Here is a 26,700-nt window from a genome sequence, read left to right on the forward strand (position 1 = left end):
CCAAAAAGGCTCCAAAAGGGCTGCGCCCTGCATTGTGTAAACACCTCCATTCATTTATTAGTCTGGAGCACAGGAAATCTCAGTTCCTCTCCAGCCAGGCTGACACTCCGAGGAGAATGGAAAACATGATGCAGCTCAGCACAGGCTGCCAGAACAGCCACAGCCACCCCAGCTCCAGGCCCTGCTTCCTGGTCTCTCACAGCCTGTGCCCAGATAAAGATCCCTCCTCCAGTCCAATCCAAGGACAAACTACATGCCATAAAAGTTCAACTAGCAACACTCTCTGCTCTCCTAAAGCCTGGACAGAACGTTTGATATATATATACCTGGATAATGCTCAGCACACTTTTTGCAGGAAAAAGAACCCTAAAAAACTGAAGCCACAGCCAAACCCTGAACTCAAGCAATTGCTTTCCAAGGAGCTTAATTTTCCAGCAGTTTCAGCTGGTTATGGTACTCCCAAGTCTGTCCTAATCCAAGTACCCTAACTCACCTTGCTTGGTTTCACAGCCCATCCATGACAGAGCTGCAAAACCTCACACAAAACGCCTTGTTTCCCAAGCTGATTTGGGAAGTAATACTTCCACTTCTCATTTCCAAGTGGGAAACCAGAGGGGTCCTTCAAGCAAATCACCTCATGCTTCCACGTAGTGCCAAGAACTCCAGCTCCTGCTATGGCAGCAGGCTTATTTCATGACAGGAGGTTAATCAGAGGCTCTATGGCTCAGTAATGGAAAGTTCTCCCCACTGCTAAAAGTCTGTTTACTTCTGCAAACAACTCGTTGAAAAACAACATTGTGGTAATGATAAAGATTTTCCTTTTAAAGATGTCACCCACAAGAAAAAGCAAAGTTTATTCTGCCTGTTTGGCTTCTCACTGCTTGGCTATGTGGGAACCATGTCACTTAGTTTTGTGTGTGTGTGGGTGGCAGGAAAAAATTATTTCCTAACAAGGATATTTGAAGTTACTGGACAATTGACTGTCCACAGGTTTTGAAAACGTGTTTGTGGATAGAAGATATTATTCAAGACAAATTCAGCATAGGAAATATCTGGAAATTCTGGAGTAATTATTCAGGTGAAAAAAATAGAAACTATATTTCTATAAGACAAGAGAGCAACAAATGTAAAAAGCAGTATATTAAAATACTCACAAATTCAGTAGATGTGTACATCTGTTAACTGAGGCCTCTGCAAAGCTTCAAGGCTCTGAAGTCCTTAATAACAGCATGTATGGGCATGGATATTTTTATAATACAGGCACATAACAGGGCCTGTCAGTAAGTCTTCATTAAAAAGTAACCAAAAGAGAAAAGTACATGGGCATGACTAAGAGATTGTTATCCCAAAGCTGCTGATCAACCTGCCCACCAGTTTGTCACCATTGCAGCTTTCTTCTGTAGAGCTGGAAAGCTTCTCTTCAGAGCCCTGACAGCATCCAGAAACTGCAAATCACTGCTCTGTTCAAAAAGCAGTACTCTCTTCTAATTAATAAACAACCTAGCATAGCACTGATTATTTGAACATATATATAATAAAATGGCTGTATATTTAACTCCAGGAATACAGAGCTACAGGACTCTTTTTCTTACAGATAGAAATAACTCAGAAAATTATAGTAGTGTATATATAAATCCCCTATTTCTGAGCCTCTATTTATGTAAAAGTTTATTTTCATCTTTTCAGAAAAAAAAAGTGATAGGGCAAGTTTTGCTTCACAACTCACCTTTGGTACTCTTTTTCTTGGTAAGGTTAAATTGCTATAATTATTAAAGATGAAATTCGATGATTTCAGTGAACCAAGATCCTTATTTTCTCCATTTTGCTTCTCAGCAGCATCTGTTAAAAAAACAGCTGCTTAGGATATTTATATAGATTTGTTTTTAAATTATTCTGACTAAGCCAAAGCTTTCCAGTTGAGTGCTGGCAGCAATTATATATTAAACACAGGCAAATAAAAGTAAATACGTGGAATCTTGGTCTTGGGTGGTTTAAAAAAAAGAAGGAGAAAAACACAAGCATGAATGTGCTGTGTGCGGTCATCCCTACCGGGGAATCACACCAACAACTTGATACATGCCCTTCATGATGTCAAGCAGCAGTTATCCAGCTGCTCCTACTCCCTGAAACCACCAAGGACCCACAAAACCGTGGTATTCAATCAAGTTTTTCCCCCTTTCTTGTGTTAAGCCCGAGGTAACCCTTACAGGCTGTTACAGTGCACTCGGGCTGTGCTTTTCCCCATTTACAGGACCTCTGTGACTCTGATCAGATAAGCATGGTCCCCTCCTTCCTGCCCTGATGAAGCAGAGCCAGAAGAGCCCTCCCTGCCCAGAGCCCAGATAAGCCCCTGACCCTTCCTGTTCACTCTCTTTTCCCTGGATCTCATGGAATAAAGTAGCTGGACAACCACATCGGGGTGAGAGCCTCTTTTGAATCTTTGCCCATCTCCTGATGTTCCTCCCCTCAAGGCCTCGTATCTCTGGCCTAGCCTGATAATTTGGGGCTGAGAGAGGCAGAAGCATCAACAGGCCAGAATGGCTGTGCTAGGAAAAGACTCAAGAGCCAGCAGCTGGGATGAAGCCCTTTCCCATTTGCCAGAGCTCAGGAGTGCTGTGCCTCACCTACTGCGCGCAGCGGGGTGCCCCGGAACAGCTCGTAGAACTTGGACAGGTAGAGCACCATGCTGAGCTTGTCGGGCTCCCCGGCCGAGCCCAGCTCCTTGCCCGTGGTCACCGGCGGGATGCCGAACTCCTGCTCGGCCACGTCGAATGCCAGCTGGTTGTTCCTCACCACGTCCTCTTCCTTCAGGGCCTCGAAGTCACTGCGGGGACAGCACAGCGCCGTCGCTCATGCCCTGCTCCCTTTGGGGTGCCCACGGCAGAGCAGCACCAGGAATGTGGGTACGGGCACCTCACTGGGTCAAAGCTACGGAGTCAAAGGTACCAGCCTTTGACTGGTACCAGTGCCAAAGGTAACAGCCTCGCACAAATCCCCTTATTAAACATACTGACTTGGCCAGAAATGTAATTTAAAAGTTTTTTCACCAAAATAGACCTTGATGTAGTCCCACAAAAAAAATATCCTTATTTATTGGAGAGATGCGATTCTTCCTCAGAAGTGCTAAGAAACCTTTTCCTTCTCCAACTACAGCTGAACTACTACAAACTTCATCCATTGGCAACAGATTACTTAGTTTCAATTAGTTTTATAAATCATGAAAGCCAGGAGGAATAAATTTAGGGCAGCATTGTATGCAAGTAGCATATTATATGTGTGTGCACATGCATGCACAGGCACTCCCTTTTTAAGGTGTTACACACACAGTTTGAGCAGGGACCTCCTGTCCAGGTCACAACTGAATTTAGCAGAGCACTAAAGTACATCACACATCTGGAACTCTGTTATCCACTCTAATCCATTTTCTATGGGACCTATTCTAAGACTCTGATCTTTTGAACAGCTTCCAAAATTCATGATTAAAATAAACATGTGAATAAATTACAAAGCTCCATGCAGGGTAGTTTCTTTCTCCTCACAGTGGAACGTGAGTTTTTGACTCCCCAAAGAATTTCTCCTCTTGTCTCACCCACACAACTGCCCATTTCTGGAGCTGGGGGCTGTCACTGGCAGCCACCTCTCTTGCCTGCCTAGCTTTCATCCAGCCAAGTCCTTCTGCAGGCTCATTGAATTCAAAAAGCCAACAAGATCCAAACATAACATTAATTGAACAGCATGAGGTCTGTTAGCTCAGGAAGATAAATTTACCAGCTTTGTAGAGAGCAGTGTAGAGAACATGTTTTCCACAGGCAGCAAAGATTACTTAGATTTCTGTACCCTCTCCCCCAAAAACATCCATAATTTTAATTGTTTCAAACTAACCCAAGGCAAAAAAATTCCTTAAATTTCAAAAACAAGTTTCTTAAAATCTCAGCTCTTCCTCTGGCACAAACTGTACAAGCACCCTAGGTACCACTCTTATTTTTTACCCAATTTATCACACCTCATAAAACAGCTCAATCATTCCTTTCATTTATCCACAATAAAGGGAGGTTGACAGTAATTCATGTGTGACTCTGAAGGCTCTGTAGGAAGACAAGAGAATGCATCCACTGCATTTTGGAGACTGGTGAGATAAGAGAGTCACCCCACAGACTGCACCCGGCAGCGCCAGCAATTGGCATTTCCTGACACCTGTTACACACTGACCTTCTTGTATCTAACTATGGGACATTGCAAAATATTCAGACGCATGGAGTTGGTTCATACAGCACTAGGACCCCAGAAACTGTGCCAAAAGGGGAATGCTTGTTTACACTCAACCCCTAGGGCAGATAATTTTCAAGGCCCAGCCCTTGCCTTGCCCACGTGAAAGGACTCTGTGCTCTCCTGGACAGAGTCATGCAAAACCTCCATCTCCATGGTCCAGCATTTCCCTATTTGACTGTCACAGCAACCAGTACAACACATGGAGGATGGCTCATTCAGGCTCACCCCACATTTCTGTAACTCAGGACTGTACTTCATGGCTGTGGTTTCAGACACTAAAACCTGTCTCCAGGGATCCCGGAACACAGCTCTACACATTCCCCCAGAACTGCAAATTTTGTTTTAAATAGACACATGACTCCCACAAACATGATAAATCATAGGGTTCAAAACCCTCCTAGCTCTTTGAAAGCACATATATTTCATTTTAAACAGCGTGCAAGTGCATACAGAAGAAACAAAGCAAACCCAACCCCACCCTTCCTCCCGCCAAACCTGGCCATGGTGTGCACTTCCTTGAAGAAAGCAGCCACAGAAGGGGACTGCAGAGTGTCAGGGTTGTTCTGGTCTTTGCAAAGGGTAGTCCCTTTGCAAATGCCTGCCCTGAGGAGCTCCACAGCTGTCACTTACATGAGGTCAGGCCTGAAGCGATGGATGATGGCACATAGAGCAAGGCCACTTCTCCAGGAGGTGGTCAGGTCAGTGACATTAACATTTCGGTATCCCTCTGTCTGCTTCTGGCACCACGTCAAAAGCTTGTTAGGCCGAATATCTGACTCTGTAGAAATGGGAAAGCAAACATTTCAGTCAGCTTTTGCATGCTCAGAAGGCCACAAATGTTAAGCTACAGCAAACAAGAGATGCCACTTACCCTGTCTTGTGAGGTTCACTGATCTTCTAATGGAGCTCACTCTTTCAAGAGGACACTGCTGTAGCTCATTGGTAACATATAATTGTCTCACCTACAAGGAAAAGCAATTACCAGCATAATGTCAGACAAAAAAAGGGTTTTGTTTCCAGGTTAGCTTTATCAGCAGCTGGTTCTAAATTAAATAGTCTCCTGAAGATTTTGTTGACACACTCCTTGCAGTTCTATTTACCCTTGATAAAAAAAGAACTGATTTCACAAGCAAGCCTTTTAAGTACTGACCTGGTGAGGTTGAACACAGCTCGAGTTCAAGTTTGGGTATCTTGTTCCCGGGTCAATGGTGTACTGGTCAAAGTTCTTATTAATATTTTCAGGGGTCGTCTGAGGCAAGAGTCGATAAATGCTCTCTCTTGCAGAGGAAAAAGATGCAAGAGTTATGTATTAAAATAAATATTTCTCCATAAGAGATTGGGGTTTTTTTGCAGCTGCCTAAACCTTATTTTGGTTATGCCAGGACAAGTGTTATGGATCAAATGCATAATGCATCCATCCCATTTCTTATCCCCACTCAACAGAAGGATGCCAGACAGAAAAAGGACAAGATGGACACTCAGAGCTTAAGTCCATATTTTCCTGAGGCAGGAAGTGAGCAAGAAAAAGGAGGGGGAAAAATAGGACCTTACATCATCCAGTCATCTGGTTTTGCTTTAACATCTACTCAAGAAGTAACTTACCACACAACAGCACTAAATCCTGTCATCCTGCAATTCCTATAACCACCACAGCTTTTTTTACTATGTTGTTCAATTTTCCATTTGGGACTAGGTAATGTTTGAGTCATCCGACAGGCTTCTATCTTAAAACTTCCCAAAGTGCTGTAGTTAGTAAAGCTCCTGCTTGCATTCCCACAACCATGCCTCTTCCTATTACGTATTTGCCCCAAAACAGCCTGGGCAGCTGTAGCAGAGTAGGGTGGTTGCCAGCAGAACCTAAGTTAGCAATTTCAACTTCATCAGACCATGGTGACACCAAGACTCTGTTGTACTTAGCAACAGGTTTTCTTGCTCCAGTCAAAAAAAGTTTCTGGTGCAGCATTATAACAATTCTCTACATATTTATCAGCCTAAAGAGAGTACCACTACACCAAAATGCAGAGTTAAAATCACAGAGACCAACTCTGAAAGAAGAATTTATTTAAGCTCCTTTCAGGATTTTTTTTCTTTTTTTTTTTTTAATGATAAAAAACCAGGTGTTGAGACGGCTAGAGATTTGGGGTTTTTGATACAAGGTCTCTTTGGTTTATTTCTTTAAGGATCACACTTCAGAGACATAAATCAGTGATTCAAACCCTAATAATATTTCTCCTGATAGCATTCTGAAATCTATTGCCTTCTAGCAGCAGCTGTGGCCTCTTTGAAACACTGGAGATGCTGGGGAGCAAAGCAGCACTCACCGTTCAGCCAGGATCTCCAGCGGGGGCTTCCCCTGCGCCCAGCTCCGCACCATCCACGCCGTGTCAAAGGCAGCCAAGAAACCTCGTGCACAGCCAGTACCCATCGGCCAGAATGGCTGCAAGAGGCATTTACACTTCAATTGTTTACATTTCTTAAGTTCTTACTACAAAATTAACTTTCAATGCGAATTTGGAGTCCAGGGTTTCATACTTTCTTGGAAAAATAGCCCAGAAAAAGTCAAAATGCAACAGAGGCCAACATTTGCAGGTTTTAAATGTGCCTCTCCTCTAAGTCATAGTCAGGGAAAAAATATTAGGTTTTTTACTTTTTCCTTTTTTTTTTTACTTCTACATATAAAAACAAATTTCTTAGCCCCAAAAGGTAAAGGCTAAGAAAAAAAAAAGAAGACTCAAGAATTATTAAAGGAAAAAATGAAAAAAAAAAAAAAAAAAAGATACCCTTTCCGTCTTCTAAATTTGCTTTCAACTGCCTCAGGCTGTCAGCATGAATTAAAAAAAAATAGTTGCAGCATGTACTTTTCACTTCAGGAAGAAAAGAAGGGAACATACTTAGGCAAAGAGACTGCAATAATAATTTGGATCAACTTTTTGTCTATGACGGAATTCAGTAAAGTTGTGCCATGCACCCAAGCTGAGGACACGGAGCTCACAGTTTTCAGACAGAAACACAAATTGCATAAAGCAAAATGGGATCTCAGCCACAGGCTGCCAGCCAAGTATAAGCTATGACAAACTATGGCATAAAAAAGGAGAAAAGAAAAAATGGGGAAAAAAAAAAAATCTATTCCAAAGAAGGTACCACTGTTTCAGGACATGTAAAAGAAGACATTTTATATTGGAGGTTAGGTTAAATGGTTGGATTAAGGAAATTAAAAAAAAAAAAACAAACTCCTGAAAATACTACTCAGAAGGCATTCCAAGATTTACCTCAAGCAAACTATCTCCAACAAGAGCCACCAGGAGCTGATGTCTGTGCCTCTCTCTCACTAGTGCAGCATTTTCAGATGCATACATGGAGGTAAAATCAAACATTGCTACATCTGGTTGGCCATAATGATTAATTGCAAAATCCAAGGAAGGCAGCTGGTAGTTGGTTGCAAAGTCAGCAGCTTCTCTGGCGTAGGACAGCAAATTGCTCTGGTTCACATTTTCCCCACAGAGCAGCAGCTCGGTATCAATGGAGTCCTGCAAGGAGAGAAGGATGTGGGATGAGCAACTCCAGTATCCTCTCTGATACTGTGACTCTGGAACAGTCACAGCAAGACTGGGAGCCACAAACCTCACAGCAACAAGAAACAAGTGACACTTGTCATCTCCTCCAAACAGCCAATGCACAAACACAGGTACTGTCCCAAACAGAAATTCTCCTTGCCCATACTGAACAAGCAGCTTTGTTTGCAATAGAAGATTACAAACTCCTCCCAGTTCCTTGGTCATGTGATGTTTCAGAAAGTTATTTCTCTCACATCAAAAGATCACTGAAATGCTTTTCTGCACACGTGCACCCCACATCTGAATCCACAGAAGAGCAGAAGCACTGATGCTGTAACATGGGGGACTCAGCCTCAAGGTTTGACTCGACATCTCAGTAACAACATCACATCCAAACCTGGATCGTAGCAGCTTTTCTGCTCATTTTTGGGCTGGGTTTTTCCTTGGGCAGAGTGGCAAAGGACCCTGCCTTTACAGGTCATCCTACTTAAAGGCAGTGATTATTAATGAGGCAGGTTCTATTTCCAGCCTAATCATGGATGAGACCCCTAATCACAGATGATACCACAGAACCCCTATTAGCCCAGTTGCACCAGACACACTGGGGTGGTTGATTTTTTTCCACTCAGAGCTGAGTAGGTCAGGAAAACAGCTTTGATGAGCCACAGATGCTGCTCCTCTGCTCCAAACTCCCCACACATCCCCTAGGACTGCCCTCACCTACAAACACCAGCCCCACAACCTCACTCCTCCAAGGGGTTCTGCCCTTCCTCTCTCCCACCTTGGTTGGTCATGGACAGCAGCTCTGCCCTGGGAGCAGAGAATCATGGCACTGAGCTAAGTGGTCCCTTCAGAAGCCAAAAGCCCTTCTGACTGTTCCCCACAAGTACTTCCTTCAGGAAATTGCACTTGGCTGTTTTGGCACTGCCGTACTTTGCAAGAAAAATTGAACTCTCTTGGGTTTCCAGAAAAGGAAATTTAAGTGGTGCCATAACACTTTCTAGAAACAAAAGAAAATAAACCCTATATTTTACAGAAGAAAGGGAAAAAAAAAAAACCAACAGAAAAAAATACCTCAAAATCACAAGTACCCCTGAAAGGTCAGGCCGTCATTTTTATAGCCTTCTTCTATCATGTTTCACCCACTTTAGAGAATTTGCAATTTAGCCTGGGGTAGGGTTTTTACACTTCCTTATTTGCTTGATAAAATTGAACATAGCTGTGCTAAGTTCACCCTTAAATAACTGAGGTTTTTATTTTCTGCTGTGACAATCCCACCGCGTATTTCCAAGGTAAGTCAAGATCCCATTTCAGCCAGTTTCAAAACTGGTTAATTTAGGTAGTATTGTTTTCAGTTCTCTATTGAAACTTTGAGCTGACTGAAGGGAAAAGCAAATTCTAAAACTGTCAGAGTAAGATCCAAGTGACCTGAGCTTGAATGAAGCGATTAAGTCTATAAACACCCTTTCTAACATGCAGCAAGGTTTATGCAGATGTTCACACTTACTCTGTGCCAAGCAAATAAAAGAGGGTTTAACCAGCATTTTTACATACGTTAATAATCACTCCTTTGTCCAGAAGACTCTGCTTTTTTGCTGTCATCACAAAATAATGCGTGCTGTCTTTATAGTAAACAATGTTCTCCAGGTCAATGCCTGAAAAGAGAGACATTTGTCACCAAATGCAGTGCCCTGCCTATATAATTTACTAACAGTGTGGGATTGATCCTGGCAGGTGCCTTTCCTTCTTGGGATGCATCCACTCTCGCAGCTGGGATGAAGGATTAGTGGGCAAAATGCTAGGAAACAAAACAAGAGAGGAGAGTGGTCTCGCCCAACAGGAGTTCTTCTCAGCACAGTTGAAAGTTATTCAGCATTCTTTCAGGGAACAGCTAGTTAACTACAGCATTAACTGTTCCTGAGGTAGAACTGGGTGCCAAGGGAGAAAAGTGGTTTTTGGGTTGCTAGGGCTCTGGCATTGGGTCTAACCAGAGGGTTTGGTTTCAATCATAATAGTAATTTTTTAAAAATCAGCTGTAAATCAAGAATAGAGTTGATTCATCTTCCTTTCCATTAAGATGTATTTCACAGTTCATATTTTTAGTATTTATGGCAGATTCTAGGACTTCTCAGTTTATCAGCTCCACACATCAAAAAGCAAGAATAAACTCCTCCCAAAAGGGCAGAGACCTTTTCAAAGGGTTTAGGCTGTTCAGCATGTGAACAGATAGAAACAAAACAAATCATGTCTTAAGGGAAATAATCTCTGGGCCCTGAAAATGCTCTTCCAAATTTGTTCAACGTAGCAGACATTTTTGCAGTTGAGAAAAATTTAAACACTAAAACAAGCCATGATGTGGCAACACCCAAGCTAAAAAAATATCCCACTGTACCATAAATGGAGACCTCCATCTGCAAGCTTCTGACATCAACAATATTTTATCACTTGGAAATTTTTTTACACAGATTATTCAAAACTGATGTTACCAGTAACACGAGGGTGGCCTGGCACACAGAGTTCCCCTGCTGCCTCTTGTATTTGGTAGTGGAAAAAATGAGGATGCACTCACCCGTTTCCTCTTTCAGGTCCTGGAAGAACTTCTGGTTGAAGATAAAAGCAACCCCACTAATTTCTTCTACCTTGGCTTCTGCAGTTGTATTTCTGTTTATAAAATTGGCAGTGATTGCTATAGCCAGCTTTCCACGAAATTCCTTCCTCCTGAAGCCTGGTGAGCAAAGACAGGAATTAAAACCACTGCAGACTTCAGACTGGACTTTCAGGGAGGATCAGCTCAAGACAGCTCAGTATCTTTCCTACACTTCATCAAACAACACACCATCAGTAGATTCCACCATGCCTCCAAAATTCCCTTGAATGCAGAGTCTATTCTTCCCATTTTCAGCTGCAAAACTAGAGCTGCACTGCATTCAAGATAAAGTTTCATTAAAAAATGGTTGGGTGGAGAACTAAGGGAAGAAGTTAAGAAAAGCTATGACTAAAGAAAAACAAGGAATTTTTTTTTACATGTCTGGGAATAGAATAGGTCAATTTCAGTGGAGGGAGACATTTTTAACCTACTAAATGGCAAGTTAGGTATTTGTTATATAGGTGGTAAACAGCTCTTGAAAAAGATGCAAGACATAAGCAGTCAAAAGCAGCAGAAAATGATGTGAAAAGTAGAAACCCCTGTAGCAGTGCTTAGGTGCACACACTACCAGCTTAGATTTTTCACAGATATTCGGAATTGAAAAATATTCAGTGGATTAATTGTTATATTTCCAAGGTGAGACCAACCAAGAAGCTCCTCACTTCATCTCTGCTTTCACTTTTCACTGAAAAAAAACCCCTGGGCCACAATCTTACAATCACACATTGAAGTTTTTCCATCTGTATGTTCCCCTCATCTGTAATTAAATTATGAAATAGGACAGAGGATCCTTAGTGTATTCTTAGCCCACTGCAGATGACATCATATGAATATGTTATATTATAACAAGAAATAAATTGATTATGGATTTTTGTCTCTGTGCTTCTTGATATGCTCTCATTATTTCATTGGGATAGATTTGATATGACAACACAGGCTTCTGTACATATCTTCAGTGCACCAATCACTCCCCTAGATCCTGGTATGATGATAAACATTAGCCTCTTGATAGAGTCTGCAGGTGAGGTAAGAATAATTAGGTTTTGCTGGTACCTGACTATTTAAATAGTCTTTTATGGGGGACAGCCAGACAACAATATAGTACAGCATCATAAGGAATTAACTGTAAGCACACTGTAGTTGGCAGATGAAAGAATAAGCAGACAAACTATGAAGCTAATAAAAACAAAAGGAAAAAGTGTACTTAGAGAATGGAAACTAGCATGGATATCATTAGAGTTAAAAGGGAAATATATAATTAAGTAAAAGGTTTGTTCCTGTGATGCAGGAGCAGCTTAACCAGTGTCTCTCTAAGAAACACAGCTCAGGTGGTCTGAATTCTCAGCAGTGACTCAAGTTCAGGAAACATTTACACCCTCTACACCCACACACCTTAGAGCTATTTATTATCTTTTGCTATTGTTTCTAGAGGAACTGCTTCTGAAGTTCAGTCTCATTTACAAAGAAGCAAAGCCTCTGTTGCCTTCATTAAATACTTGACAGTTACCTTTTGGTCAGGAGTTCAAACACACAGGGCAAATTCACAGCACAACAGCAAAGGCTGTGCCATTCCTGACATCTTGTCAGCTTCCTTCAAGTTAAATCATCATATCATTACTAAACCTTGAAGCAAGCCCAATGGCACCACAATGCATTCTGTAGGCAGTGCAAATAGACAGAGCTCAGAAGCAGAAATGACGTTGAATGTATTTTATTTTGAGCTAGGACTTAACAACAAAACCAAAAGGTACCACATAAAATAACAGCTTTCACACAGACGTCTGTGGATTGAAAGGCAGCCTGCTGCTTTGTGCTCTCCTCTGACTTTCAGATCTTTCAAGGTACCCTAAAGACCACTGATACGGCTAAAAAACACACATTCACCCACCTTCTAACGTGTTCCTGCGGCCATCTGCACCAATGATAACATCGAATTCATACTCTGACAAAGGGTGATCCATGGGGAGAAATTCAGCCCTCCAACCCATCTCTGAAAACACAAATAATATTTATTAATTCTTCAGTATTACAACAGAGAAGTGATTTCAGAGTCTGAGCAAAGGGCAGTGAGATAAAGGGTGCATTTCTCATTCCCTGGATCACCTAATGCAGTAACTTTATCTCAGAGCCACACCACAAGAAGATGCTCAAGCACTTGATTCTCACAGAAATACCTTACCAGGGCAGTACATACATGTGGTTACAGCAAGGAAGAGCTGGCTACTAAAAGAGGAAAAAGAGCATTCTATCATCAATGCTTTTAATTGCCTTCTAAATGGAAATTAAATGAAAGCATTAAGCACAAAGCTAAATTTAGCATTTAACACAATGCTAAATTTAATATTTTTACAAAGCTGATTATGTGAAAGTGTTTGTACTGTCCATATTTTTAAATTATACATATTTTAACTACTTAAACTAATATACCTGTTCTACTGCCACTATGTGACCCTCTGAAGGGATACCACAGTGTTTTAATTAAAATTTTAAAATACTTTAGTGATACTACATCCTAAAAACTAATATTAAAAGAAATTGGAAAATCAGATTTTTTTTGTTTGTTTGTTTAAAAGTCTTGCATAAGAATGCTGACAAGACTGTGTTCCAGTGGGAGTTATATCAAATGTGAACACAAAACTAGGCCCTGGGCACTTAATTAATCCTCAATATTTATATTATCAATCAAAATCTGTTTTTGCAAGAAGATCCCAAGAAGCCACACCAGACTCCCTGCGAAGCCTCAAACACATGCCAGAAGGCAGAGTGAACTTCAGCTTCTCAGCCTGGGTTTTGCTTTAAGACTTATCAGTGCTCTGTCACACTGATACTTATCACACCTGGAACTTCACCTAACAAGGCTGGCTGAATAAGAAGAGCAAAAAAACTCTTTATTTCTTTAAACAGCATTTGACTGCCTTGTATGATTTCACATAACACCTGGCACAAAAAGAAGTTGCTGCAAAAAGAACTGCATTATGATAATACTTTGGTTTTCTTGATCTTCAGGAGGCTCCAGGACTTTCACAAATTCCAGGTTCACATGAATTTCCACTCCAAGGATAAGTGCAACTTTGAAGAGGATGAGTTGAAGCTGTCGAATACCTGTGGAGAGCAAGCGACAAAGATGTGCTTGATAAGTAAGCAACCCCAGCTGCCACAGAACTGAAATTCATTGTTAACACAAGTGTGTAGCATTTCTTTTTCCCATACTGTAATGAATGCAAACATAGCAACCACCACAGGATGTTGTTCTCTTCCACCTCCTTTTCCCCTTGCAGCACAATCTTGTTGGCAAAACTAATTTTGGTTGAGTTTCTTAGAATGCTTTTGTAGAGGTTTGCCTCTTGATGACATTTAAAAGATCTGCTAACCAGCATGTTTTAGAATATAAAATTTTACAGCACATTTCCCTTTAAAATAGTTCACTCTATTATTTATGTCTACCTTCAACATACTGGAATAAATATCAATATTCTTCATACCTCATAATCAAAACCTGTTGTTTAACCACACCACACTAACAAAAAAATCTGCTCCATAAGTCTGTAACTTGTTCTATTTCCACCTTGCTTAAATGAGACAATTTTTCTTCTTCTCTGTGTGCACACATGTATTGGCACATGGTTAAGGCAGATGAAATTTCTACCAAATCAAGTATGTCTCCACCAATCTTCTGATCCTGGTAACCTCTTATCTGAACAGTGCCCATGCCTTCAGATACTTACTGATGTGATCAATAGATCCTGCACAGAACTTTCCATAAAATTTCTTTGCTCCCAGTCCCCGAAGGTCATGGATGGTAAAGGGCCAGAGATGCAGCACATTGTTCCTTGAGAAGGTGTCCCGCTTCTCCACAACGACAACCTTGGCTCCCAGGAAGGCAAGTTCAATGGCAGTCCTCAGGCCACAGGGGCCACCCCCAATAATTAAACACTGGCAGAGAAAAGGAGGAGTGTCACACAGGGTTTTGTATTACTTACACAGTTTCCAACTTACTCTATTGGTGTATGACTTGAAATACAACTGCACTTGCACTACTGAGAGCACAAACAAGTAATTTACCTCAATCAACAAAAAGGAATTTCATTTTGCATGTGGTGTTCAGCCTATTTAAAAAGAGGATAAACTGTGCTTAATGCAGACACAAAAGCATCTGATGAAGAGAAGAGAAAAAAACAGCAAAAAACGAAACATTTTTGAGCATCTGCTTGCACATTTCTAATCCCCATTTAGTGTTTCTCAAGTGCTTGCAGCTGTTTCTCTCAACAGCATTACAGTTGTGTAAAAGGGAGGGGAAAGGAAATAAGTGGTCTTATTGTAGGCTTTTTTTATTTTAAAGAGGAAATGGGTGTACATTTACTAGATTTGCTGAACAAACCTACAATAAGCCAGTAGCTTTACTCTATTAGCTACTCTCTTTCAAGTGAGGGTGGATGTAACAGCCTGGTTCACCTACTGATGTAAAGCAGGACATGCCAAGGAAACTCAGCAGACTTGCCCTCCTCTGCCAGGGCCAGGGAACTCATCCTGTCCTATTCCATTTCACCCAGTGCTAAACATTCTCACTTTCAGGACAATCATACTTCAGAAGCTTAAATCTAAATTTGGGCACCCTTGGAAAGAATCTCTTCCAAAACAATTACAGAAGATTCCTGCCCAAATTTTAGTTGACAGCTGTAAATTTTCACTGTCCAACAGACAAAGGATTTCCAGAAAGCAAACTAATTAAACCCCAAGCATATCTAGTGCTTACATTTCCTTGAGTGATTACTAAAAACTGATTAGAAACAGTCTTATAGCTGGACAGTGCTGTTGTTCCATACCTCCTATGAGCCCCCTCTACTCCTCCAAATCCCCCAGATTTCACAAAATCCATGCCATGAGTTCCAGCTCTGCTGTGGCTGGAGCAGGGAGAGCTAAGGTGGGTCTGGGAGGGTGGGAGAGCTCCAGCACAGCCAAGCTGGGCTGTATTGTAAATGCAGGCAAACCCAATGGGCAGAAATGATGATGTCTGACTCAATTCAGAAGGCTGAATGATTTCTTTATTATAACTATGCTATAATACATTAATATGCTATATAAAAGGAGGATACTAAAACTATATACTACTTCCTCTATCTCTAACACAACTCTTGACCCTCTCTGAGAGTTCAGCCCCAGGTGGGTTGGATTGGCCATCAGGCTCAAACAATCCTCACCAGAATCCAACCAAGCAATCACTCCAGGTAAACAATTCTCCAAACACATTCCACATAGGAAAAACAAGGAGCAGAAATAGAAATTGTTTTCTCTTTCATTTCTCTCTGTGCACCTCTACGAAAAATCTTGAGAGGGAGAGAAATGTGCTTGCCACAGGGCTGTGCTGCAAATCCAAGACCATTGTGTCAGAGGCCAGACATGCTCCTGTGCATCCCACACACAGAGCCAGACACTGACTGCAGTTTCAAAGCAAGCATGGGCTCTATCTGCAGGCTCGCTGGATTCCAGTCTGGTTCCCATTACATTGCAATTTCGGAAAGTAAAGTCATTTATTTATTTTGGTTTGGTCATCATTTGTTTTCAGATCTAACGACTTGAGCAAAAAGTATCTGGTGCTGGCTTTTGTCCAACCCAATTCATAGAAGTGCAAAAATGTCTTTTTTCAATTTAATAAATAATTCTAATAATTTCCCATTGAAAGAAAAATTCCTGTCAGGTGCTTTGGCTTCGCTTTAGGCAAGTGTTTTGTTAACCAGAGATTTTAAAGTTAGGCTGTTGCCTTAGCCACTTGGCTTTGTTCCTCTTAAAAGAACATATTTAATTCACAATTTCAGAAGAACACTCCTCACTGAATGATGAATATTTTTAAAAAAATCAACAGATGTAACAATATAAAGGAAGAAAATAGAAGGCACATGTAGCCCAGCTGAAGAGGATCACTGGTGGATCTGGGTCAGACTTTTTGCACATGCTTCTTGTGATTAACATGGGAACTCTGAGCTCAGACAAGTGAGTGACTCAATTGAGCCTTCACAGCTTCCAGTCATATTGAGCATGCAGTTAGAAACATTTTACAAATAAAGCCCTTACATGGTCTGATAAGGTGAGGCTGGTTTTTTTCATTTACAAGCTGCATTATACATAAATAAATGCAACTTTAAATAAAATAAAAAATAAAAAGAAATAGCAGTCTTTGGCGATTTAGTCACAGCAGATCCTGCCAAGTAACAAAACCCACACAGAAAACCCTTCGTTCCTCCTGGTGATTTGCAACACACTATGTTAGCATTTTAAGGAGGATTCTGCCCTCTCCTCTCCTCCTATCACATTGACAAAGTATCTTCATATATACACCATGAAAAATGGCTGTGTGTTTGCCGCCACCCATGGTTACCTCCAGAAACACATTTATCTCTATCACAGAGCTATTCGTCCTATGATTTATTGAGGACGCTTCCTGCTGGTGTAGAACTTACTCTTGGCATTTCTTCATCTAATTTTGAAACTTCTGGGGTCAAAACCAGCATAAAATCCTAGCAAAAGTAATTCTTACTATGTTTGTGTTCCTATCTTTATTAAATAAGGGAAGAGCCCGTGCCACTCCCCGGTGGTCTGCTTGCCAACAGAGTCCCAGAAGAAACCTTCTGGCAGCCAGACTAGAACAAACTTTGAATGGCATCCTATTTTCCCCTCCTGTTATCCCAGTCTCCTGGCTCATCAGGGAACTGCTTTTGAAACTAATTTCTTGCAATATAACACAGATCATGACAGCTGGCATCACATAAGGGAGTCTCAAACAATCAATCCTGAATGAACAAATGCCAAGGGCTTCTTGACATCCCCATCACCATTCACACATCTACTGCCTTTCCACAGTGCCAGATCATCCCTTACAAAGCTAAAGGGCAACTTGACTTTGCAAAGCATCTCCTACAAATTATTCCAAGTAACCCTTGCTGAAAGGCACAGACAAAGAGCTTTTGCATATTTCTTGCTCAAGCTGGAAATGAAGGGAGAAAGTCTTGTTTAGTTTTACAGCTGAAAGAATAAGACCATGACCAGACTTCTATGACCTGCCTGAAGAATCAGGATCATGTTGGATTTTACATCTTGTGTTACTACTGAGAGTATACCATGTTAGTGCAAGATAATAATTCCGAGAGAAGACATTTTTCCTGGTGAAAACCTCTTAGTACAAATAGCTGAACTTCTGCCTGCAGATGTATGTGAATATTTTCTGTCAAAAGAGGAGCTTCATTGGATTTAACAAGAAAAAAAATAACAGAAAGAATTTAAGTTACAAAATTCCCATTTAAATAGACTAATGCAAGTTTCCAGGCCAGTAATAGTTACCTAGTGACTAACTTGGGACTATTTCAGTTTAAATTCATACTTAATAAGTAAAGCGTGGATATTTTTGCACTTCACGACAAAACATTAATAAGCCCATGCATATTTTATAGAAGTTTTTTATTCACATTGCTGAGTAAATAGTCTATTTCTATGATACCGTTAAAAAGTATTGTCCTGTTCCCTAAGACTGTTGTTTCTGTATAAATCTTGTCCCACACTACAACCAAGCACAGTACACAATATATTACTTATCTTCAGATGGAAATAGAACAGAACTTCACTGATTTCTTCCTTGTACAATTTAACTGTATCAGAAATTTTCACTTATATTTACTAATATAAATACACACAGCATTTGGTAAGTTTTATAGGCTTGATTCCACTCAAGGGTCAGTCTGACTGTAAGAGATGCTACTTTCTCTGAGTATGTTTAGGAATGGCAGTGCCTTGAAAATCTCCAGGAAATATTCCCAGTGCCAAGTTAAATGGCAGCACAAGCCACCTCTATAGTAGCAGAATAGCTTCTGTGCCAGGCACGGGATTTTGATATGATCTCCTGCATATAATGTACAAATATATGACTAAAAATAGGAGGGGAGGAAAGGGAAAGGGATGCAATGTAGAGGCCTCTTGCAATCCCTCCTTTCCCCCACTACTAAATCAGCAGCCTGGGAATCCAGGCACCTGCATCCCATTTTGGAAAAATCATATGTGGTTTAACAGCTGAACACCATCACTGTATTTATTGAAAAAAACTCAAACAAACAAAACAAAAAAACTCAAACCAACAAACAAAAAATCCCCACAACACCAACAGAAACTACAAAAAAAAAAAAAAAAAAAACAAAAACAAAAACAAAAATCCCAAAAACGTACCTCAAAATAACACTCCACAACAATCTAGTCCCATAAAAATCTCATCCACTATAACTGAAAGGCTTGAATTGACCTTGAAAAAAGTAAAAAAAAACATTAGCTCTCAGCATTTACATGCTCAGGGAATCTACCAGCTGGTTGCAGCATGGGGGTGAGGGATGCAACAAACAGCATCCCTTGGCATAGCTAAGAGAAGACAAATCCTGTTGCAGCCCACTGCATTATCTCACTATTGTCATTCCACTCTAAAGCCCTCACTCCTCTCCTGCCCAAGCTACCAAAATATTAAATTAACATTGGAAAATAAAGCGGTGTTAAATGATGATCTGCTCCCTGTCCTTGGGATGAAGACAGAAGCTTCAGTCATTCCAGGAATTCAAGATTTCCTCATTTCTGCCTTTCAGTTGTTCTGGAGGTGAAAAATAAGGGATTATTTTTAGCCTCCAGCTCAACAACAGTTGGACAGACAGAGGCACACCCTTTGTTGTCCTGTGGCATGTCAAGCCAGAAGCATCACTGCCACTCTTCAGTGGAAATGCACACACACACACTGGTGAAAAAACAGCAAAACCCATCTACCCAGGTTACTGAGCTGCCTTTAGCCCAACCAACATTTGGAAGTCGACGGACAGGCATGGATCATGGTCCCAGGAATGAGTAGAAAGGGGTAGCTTTCCCCCCAAACCTCAAAGCCCCCTAATCCTCACAGCCACAGGTGTCCTCAGCAGCTGTGGGCCTCCCCAGCCAGTGACAGAAGGCTCTGCCTGTAAGACACAGAGGGACAGTGCTTTGCTTTTCCATGGCAAACATTCATTTCCATAGTCAGCAGATCTGAGACTGTGACAGAACACAACTTTCACACCAGCCCAGGCCTTTGTGCAACACCCAGGGGTGCACCAAGGACTAATTTGGTGATTCCAGAGGGTCACATCCTACATGGATTTGGACAATGTTTATTGGTGAAAGGGCTTCATGTGCTGCAACACAAGAAACAACACATTTTCTGGAACAGCAGCAACCGTCCCCCTGGAAAGGCTCCAGAGAAAAATAGCTGCATAAGCAGCTAAGGCAGACAGCCACCAGGAGCTTTCTCCACCACAATGCTTTCCAGCTCATCCCCTTTACTAGATATGAAAATGCTTCTGGCAAAAATAGGACTGCTCAGAGGGACATTCCTGACTTACTGACTTACAGTTCATCTCCCATTTGCAGCCCCATATTTTATCACAAAAATCCACTGACAGCCACTGGATACAACACTGCAGCCAAATGCACCCCGAACCCACTGCACAATCAATTTAAAGTTTGAAACATCATTATGGAAGACACTGAAAAGTGAAAATCTATATGCCACTTCAGACAACATTAAAATGTCACAGGCTGAAGATTTATTTTTAATAAAAATCAATTCTTCCATCTTCTCCCCCAAGAAAGTGAGGGAGGAGGCCAAGGAGCTAATTGAACTTGACCACAAAGTTTATATAATCTTTAAAAGGGTTGTTTTCCCTCTGTTGTACTGTTGTATGAGCTCCTTATAGAATTAGCAAGGTTAAAAAATGTGCCATTTGACAGAAATAATATTGACTTATATGTATGTTAATGAGAAATCCTAACTCTCCAAAGGGTTATGTGGACACTTCTTAAATACACTACAGATAGGTCACAAAATCTACCTTAAAATATTATTAAGACTAGCTGGATCTTGCTGAACAGGCATTTTTTGAGAGTAAACATTACAGAAATACCACTGTTGGGGAAGTTCAGAGGTACCTGGGAACAGCGAGGCTCACACACCCCTAATTGCAACAAAACCCTGCATGAATGCATGAATTCAGTGCCTCACCACGAATCCACTTCTGCTTTAAATCCTTCCAGTATTTTACCCTTTGTACTCCACATGAGCACCTCAGAAATGTGCAGTTTTGTCTTCTCCCAGATCAGTGATTGGCATAAATGGAGCCACAGCTTTATTTTTTTTTTCCCCTCAAAGGCTCTGCCATGGATCTGAGGCCACCTAACACGGGGTGACTTTGGTCACAGCTCTTTCCCCAGCCCCATGCCCAGCAGCTGCTGCACTCGCAGCTGGACGCAGCACAATCCAGGGATCAGAGAATCTATCTTTACTGCCCTCCCATTTTATTGAGTCAAAATGCCAGAAGTGAAACATTAGTACATTTATTGCATTCATCTGGCTCATCTTTACTGGGATTTTTTCGGAAGATAAGCTACTGCACGGAAAAAAGTACGTGCCTTCATTATTCCTGGATGTATTTGGACACACTTGTCCATCCATCCTCTCTGTCACATGGATATATGTACTAATATTAGACCTGGGTATTAAAAAAAAAAAAAAAAGCTCTTTCCACAGTTTGAAATTAAAACAATGGTATGAACGACGCCTGTAACTCATATTCTGCTATGCCACACATTAAAGAGGGGCTGTGTGCACTCAGGGTGTTAGAAAGTCAAGAATGCCTTCCATGATGCATCAGAGCTGCCAGGACTTTGGAGCTTTTCTGAAGAACTTTCTCAGGTGGTATTTGTTGTATTTAAATCTGGTGACTTGATCTCAGATCTTTTAGAACAATTTGCAAAAACACTTCTTGAAAAAATTGTAATTGACAGTCATAATGCAGCAAAGTATGCCTGGAAATTTCATGTTGCTCTGCACTAGTTACAGTTATCCAAAAAACCTAGACATTACTAACAAAAAAATGTTACACTCATTTCAGTAAACATATCCCCTAGAAACCAGGCAAGTGCTTTAATCCAAAAATCTCCTCAAATAAAGCATAAAATAAGCCTTCCAACATCCTTAGGAATTAAGTGTGTTTGTTGTTTTCTTACCTGCCTTTCATTGTAACTAAAACACAGGGAAGAAAAAAAACAAGCCCACACCCAAAGCCCAGAAGAGATTGCTTTCTTTTCTTTTTTTTTGGCCAGCTGCTTAAACAATCAAAAGGAAAACAAGATAAACCTTGCAGAAAGAATGTTGCCTGACTATCTCAGCCATGAACATGGCTGGCAGCCTGTAAGTACCTGGCCAGTCACACTGAGATAGTGCTCTGAGGCTACAATTAAAAACTTAGCAAAAAGAGCCCAAAACAAAACCATGGAACAAAGAATTCATCCAGAAGCAAAGAACTGATGGAGAGAGATAAAGCAATAAAGGCATCAAGAGCCTCACCTCTGAGCACAGCAGAGACCAAGCCATGAGTCTTGGAAGCTTTGTGAACAGTGATACAGAGAAAATGGTTCATCCTCTACATGGTTTCCAGGGACAGGGGCTTTGCTGGGCAACCAGCAGAGTGTACCCAGAGGAAAGGATTTCTCATGCTCTACAGCATCTAAAGCATGCAGGCAGGTTGGTCAACAACCATGGCTTTATTGCAGCAAGAGCTTGGTAACACATTTTAAAAATACACCCCCATTCCTCCAGTCTGGCCCATCTACAGAGAAACCTGGAACTTTTAACCAAGCATCACAAGAGTCTAATAAACAAGTTGAGCTTCCATGTGGGAATTGGCTTTTCAACTAAATAGTGAGTTAGCTTACTTTGAGGGTATTTCACAGAATATTTTAAATTACGTTCTAAAATTCATTTTTCTATTAGGTGAATTGTTAACAAACACTCATTAAAGATGTGGCTTTGAGAAGCCAGTCCTGAGTAAATGAGCTCATATAGAAATAGACATCAGGTCTGAGTCAGAATCCAGATTTTAAATTTTTTTTATTTATTTATTTTTAAAGATGTTAATAATTTAATCCCATAATTCCTAACTGTCCTAAACAGTGTACATCAGCTACAGACAAGCTCAAAATGCAATACAGTACCAGAAGGCAACAGTTCTGGGCTCTTGGAGTCTTTTTTTTTTTGCAGCTCAGCATGCAGCCTTCAAAGTCACTGAATTTCCACTGCTAGCACTGAAAGACATTTAACTAGTAAATCTAAATACAGCTCCAAAAAGAGTGATAATCTGACTTTTTTCTAGTTTAACTGGTCCCTTGCACAAACCAGTTTACCACAGGTAGACAATGCCTTTACTTTTGACAGTTTTTCTTAAAATTTGAGAACACTAGGAATTACCAACCAGCACCTCTTAGTAACACAGCATTCAAAAGTGCCAGCAAGGAAGATGGACTTGAATTGTTCAAACAACCAGAATTAAATATATTTACCTTTAGCATATTTTTTAAGAAGGCTTCTGATAGCAGGGAAAGTTAACAGCAGTCACAGAACCTACAAACCAGGCTGCTGGCAGCACATCACAAAGTGAAAGTTAAATTTCAGCATCTCTAGTTCTTATTTCCAAAACCTTTTTTGGCTGAAAACAAGGGTGGTACATAGTAGCCCTTATTACTAAGGGAAAGAGTCTCAAAAATGAAATATAAAATACTGAAAAAATATAAAAATAAGTATGCTTCAAAAAGAGAGGCAGAGAGCTGGAGACAAACTTCGGCAGCAAATTGCACATCACGAGGTGCAAAATCTCTTTTACACCAACATCCGACACAACAGAAGGGAGATAAACATACACAGAAGACCAGTGTTTATTTACACGTATTAATGAGTCTGTTTTCGCATTCCAGGCAGGGTGAAATGCAGATGGAGGCAGCTGCCTCAACAGCACTGGCCACGCTTGTTCTGCCACTACCAGAGCTGAATCTGGGCTGACAGGCAGTGAACTTCCTAGCCCAGGTGCCTTCAGGCAGGCAGGGCATGCAGAACCAAGCAGGGACCAGACCCAGCAGCAGTCCCACCAACCAGGAATGGCTTCCTACCCTATCCCATTTTTTCCCACCTTGCTAAAGCACAGGTAAGAGAAAACGCGGGGAGAAGAAACCCGAGAGAAATGTCTTTGCCTTCCACCAAGCACTTGCTGATCTGCATAACTTGTAATTACTACTTTGGGTGTGTAGTCCTTGGCAGGAAGCTCACTGCCATCTCCTGCAATGTTTTCTAATCTGAGTCGCAATTTACCCCGGAGCAGTTATTTTATCTGAATTGTAAATCCTGCAAGAATGGCAGGCAGAGTGCAGGCAGGACGGGACTGGGAGGAAGGAACGCTTGCTGTTGCACAGGTCCTTTCAGAGCTGCCTTCCAAAGGGGCAGGAGAAAGAAACAACACAAGGCTAAGTCCCAGCATGGCAGAACCACATGGTTTCTGCTCAGACAGTATCTCAGCCAGATGAACAAACCCAGAGAGTGGTGCAAGACAAGTCAGGCAGTGTCTCTTGGCTGCTTTGTCAATTAGAAACAGTGCGTCCTTGGAAAAACACGAGCTGCTCTTCAGGAGCAGCAAATGTCCAGGGCAAAACGCAAACTTTGAAAAGCTAATCAGAACTTGATCTATCAGCATCAGCAAGACCACAAGACACAGAAGGTGAAATGCCACAGCAGTTCTGGTTGTGCTCCAAGCAGCCCCATGGTGCTCCCCACCATGGGAAGGCCCAACTTCCCTAGCACAGATGGGGTGAAGGTATTGAAGCCTCTTCTGCAGAGCTCTGACCATTCCTGCTGCTCTGCTCTGGACTTGCTCCAGTTTATCTGCCAGAATATTTTAGCTAGGGTTTCATCTGCACCAAGGAGGTAGCTGGATGTGTGGGTCCTCACTAGCACCAGATCATTTTCTGCAGCATATTCCAAATTTTTTCTGAGAAGGTTCATCATCTCCTTGTAGCTTCTAGCAACTTTACCCTGTTGATCTCAGGTTAAGACACAAATATCCTAGAGACATGAGATAGCAAACAGTTTGCAGAAAGCTGACTGTTTGTAGAAACAAACTATTTAAGTGCAAACTTGTTAGGGAATGTGGAAATTTCAAGAACTGTCTGACAAAAATAATTCCCCTTTAATCAGTGTAGCAGAGTAAATAAAGCAAAATAAACTGGTTTCAAGGGCATTAAAAGGGAATTTCTATTTTTTCTTTTCAACAGATACCAGATAAACTTCTTTTTTTCACCATGAATACCATCAATATTATGGCTTTTTAGAGAGAAGCCATAGAACCAAATAGAAATTTTCTCGATTGCTTATGAAAATAATCTTCTACAAATATATTTTACATTTTCTCTTCTTATATAGCATCTTAGAACTGTGGTATTTTGCATTCTAAGTAAAGAGTATTCATAGCTATCTGCACTGAGGCCTTAACAGCAGATAATGCAGAATTTTGTTTGTCAGCAGAAAGAGAGTAACCACATCCCCAAAACCCTGTTCTCAGGGCAGACATGGGAACCTCAGGAAGGACCTCAGCTACAGGAGACAGGAAATTGCCTTATTGTCTGAAATCTGGGGTTTAGCAGCCAAGTGCTTAATCACTTCTTGGTAGCAAAAGTTATGCATTTCCTCACTTATCAGTACACAAACATTACCAGAGCGAAGCTGGAAGCACAGCTAATAACAAACTCCTAACGACCACATTTGGCACCAACCCCATAACAACCACAAGGGTCTCTTGGAAGGCAGGAGAAAGACCTGAGCCAGGCAAAGCATCCTGCCCTGGAGCGCCCCTTGCCCTCCACAGCAGCCTTGCTTGTTGGAACTCAAAATGTCCCTCAGACATTTTTAGAGGTTCCAGGCCTTGGTCAGAAGCATTTTAGACCCTGGCAGACAGCTGGAAACAGCTGTGATTTTGAGTTTAAGCCATAGAATGAGTTACCAACTTTGGAGGTGGAACAAGCAGTCACAAAAGGTTAGATAGTATAGTAAATGTAGTTACAAAACAGAGGGGAAATTTTTTTAGTATTGTACAGGGGGGTTTTAACACTTGTACAGAAGGGGTTTTTACTTTGTCCATGGGGGTCAGAAGTTCTAAAATAGAAGAAAGTGGGCTGATCCTGTTCTTCCTCCTTCTTCTTCCTTGCCTCCATGTTCTTGGTGATGTTGGCACTCACAGATTAGTTTAGAGTAGAAAAGCACTTTATAATATAGGTAATAAGTATTGAGAGAAAACTATAAACATATAATATGTAATATATCATATAAAAGACAGCAACAGCCCTGGGTGGGGAGAGAAGAAGAAGACAGCAGACAGAGAGGATGTCAGGGTGTGTGTGAGCCTCTGCCCAGGCCGCTGACCAAGCAGCCGCAGCCTGAGAAGACAATCTTTTAGATAACCAACAATAAACTGCCTTAAATCCAAACAGCAAGAGCCTGTGCAGTTTTTCTTTAAAAGCAGGAGTTAAAAAAAAAAATTCACCACCACATGAGACCCCAGAGTAAGGCTGGGGTTCCCACACTTGCTGGTGGATGGACACAGCCCAGCTGCTTCAAAGAACCAAACCCCAAAGCCCTACAGAGCCAGGGCCATGGGCACACACCCCGTTAGAACCTTTTGTTTCATTCAGACCTAATTAAGCCACTTGCGGTGACAATAGTGGTGGTTTGTGTGAAAGTAACTGTGTGTCACTCCCTGTGGGAATCTTCATAAAATATCTAGGAAATCAGGTCAGGGTGGGACAGTTCCCTTCTCTCGATTACTTGCAAAGCCATTAAGTCAGGGACAGAGAAACAGCAGGATTCTGTTAAAATACAGATGTAAAGCTACTGTTACCTTCCAAGCCAAAAAAATTAAATTCCACATGCCTAAAAAGTCTTATCTAGCCTGTCTGATTGCTCTGTTTTGGCCAGGCTTTACTGCTTTTCATGACTGATAAAGATGAAAAAACTGTGTTTGTGGAAGTGTCTCCAGGATAATGAAAATAAAGTGATTTCATTACCAAATCACATGCCAAACATTTGCTTTTGCTGATGTAATTTGGCCCAATCTCAGTTTAAAACACATCACAAAGAGTCAAATACTTTGTTTCAATTTCAAAGAACTGTCTGCTGTATGTCCTGTCACCACCCCAGCTTCTCCCTATCCCCTCTCTAAAAATCCTTGGAGAAATGAAAGCAAACAACTGTGGTTTCACTACATGTTCATAGGTGATTTACTGCTTCTCCATGCATCTCAAGAAAATCTTCCTCGCCACTCATCCCCATTAGTCCCATATTTTTTATAGCTTTGAAATAGAAGT

At 41.2% G+C, this 26,700-nt stretch overlaps 1 protein-coding gene across 2 annotated transcripts in view; it reads right to left on the reverse strand.

Moving 5' to 3' along the window:
- The window catches only part of MICAL2 (microtubule associated monooxygenase, calponin and LIM domain containing 2), a 75,852-nt gene that overhangs the window by 19,276 nt on the left and 29,876 nt on the right, over nt 1–26,700 (reverse strand). For both annotated transcript variants that reach the window (XM_021527535.2, XM_031505075.2), the window contains exons 3-14: nt 14,196–14,403; nt 13,456–13,572; nt 12,359–12,460; nt 10,393–10,548; nt 9,378–9,478; nt 7,539–7,796; nt 6,591–6,706; nt 5,420–5,546; nt 5,141–5,231; nt 4,900–5,047; nt 2,625–2,824; nt 1,727–1,839 (exon numbers count right to left, since the gene is read on the reverse strand). In XM_021527535.2, coding sequence (XP_021383210.1) covers nt 1,727–1,839; nt 2,625–2,824; nt 4,900–5,047; nt 5,141–5,231; nt 5,420–5,546; nt 6,591–6,706; nt 7,539–7,796; nt 9,378–9,478; nt 10,393–10,548; nt 12,359–12,460; nt 13,456–13,572; nt 14,196–14,403 — 1,737 coding nt within the window. The remainder of the gene's footprint in view (nt 1–1,726; nt 1,840–2,624; nt 2,825–4,899; nt 5,048–5,140; nt 5,232–5,419; nt 5,547–6,590; nt 6,707–7,538; nt 7,797–9,377; nt 9,479–10,392; nt 10,549–12,358; nt 12,461–13,455; nt 13,573–14,195; nt 14,404–26,700) is intronic.

This window comes from Lonchura striata, chromosome 6 (assembly GCF_046129695.1).
Source record: "Lonchura striata isolate bLonStr1 chromosome 6, bLonStr1.mat, whole genome shotgun sequence".
In the NCBI taxonomy this organism is placed as follows: domain Eukaryota; kingdom Metazoa; phylum Chordata; class Aves; order Passeriformes; family Estrildidae; genus Lonchura; species Lonchura striata.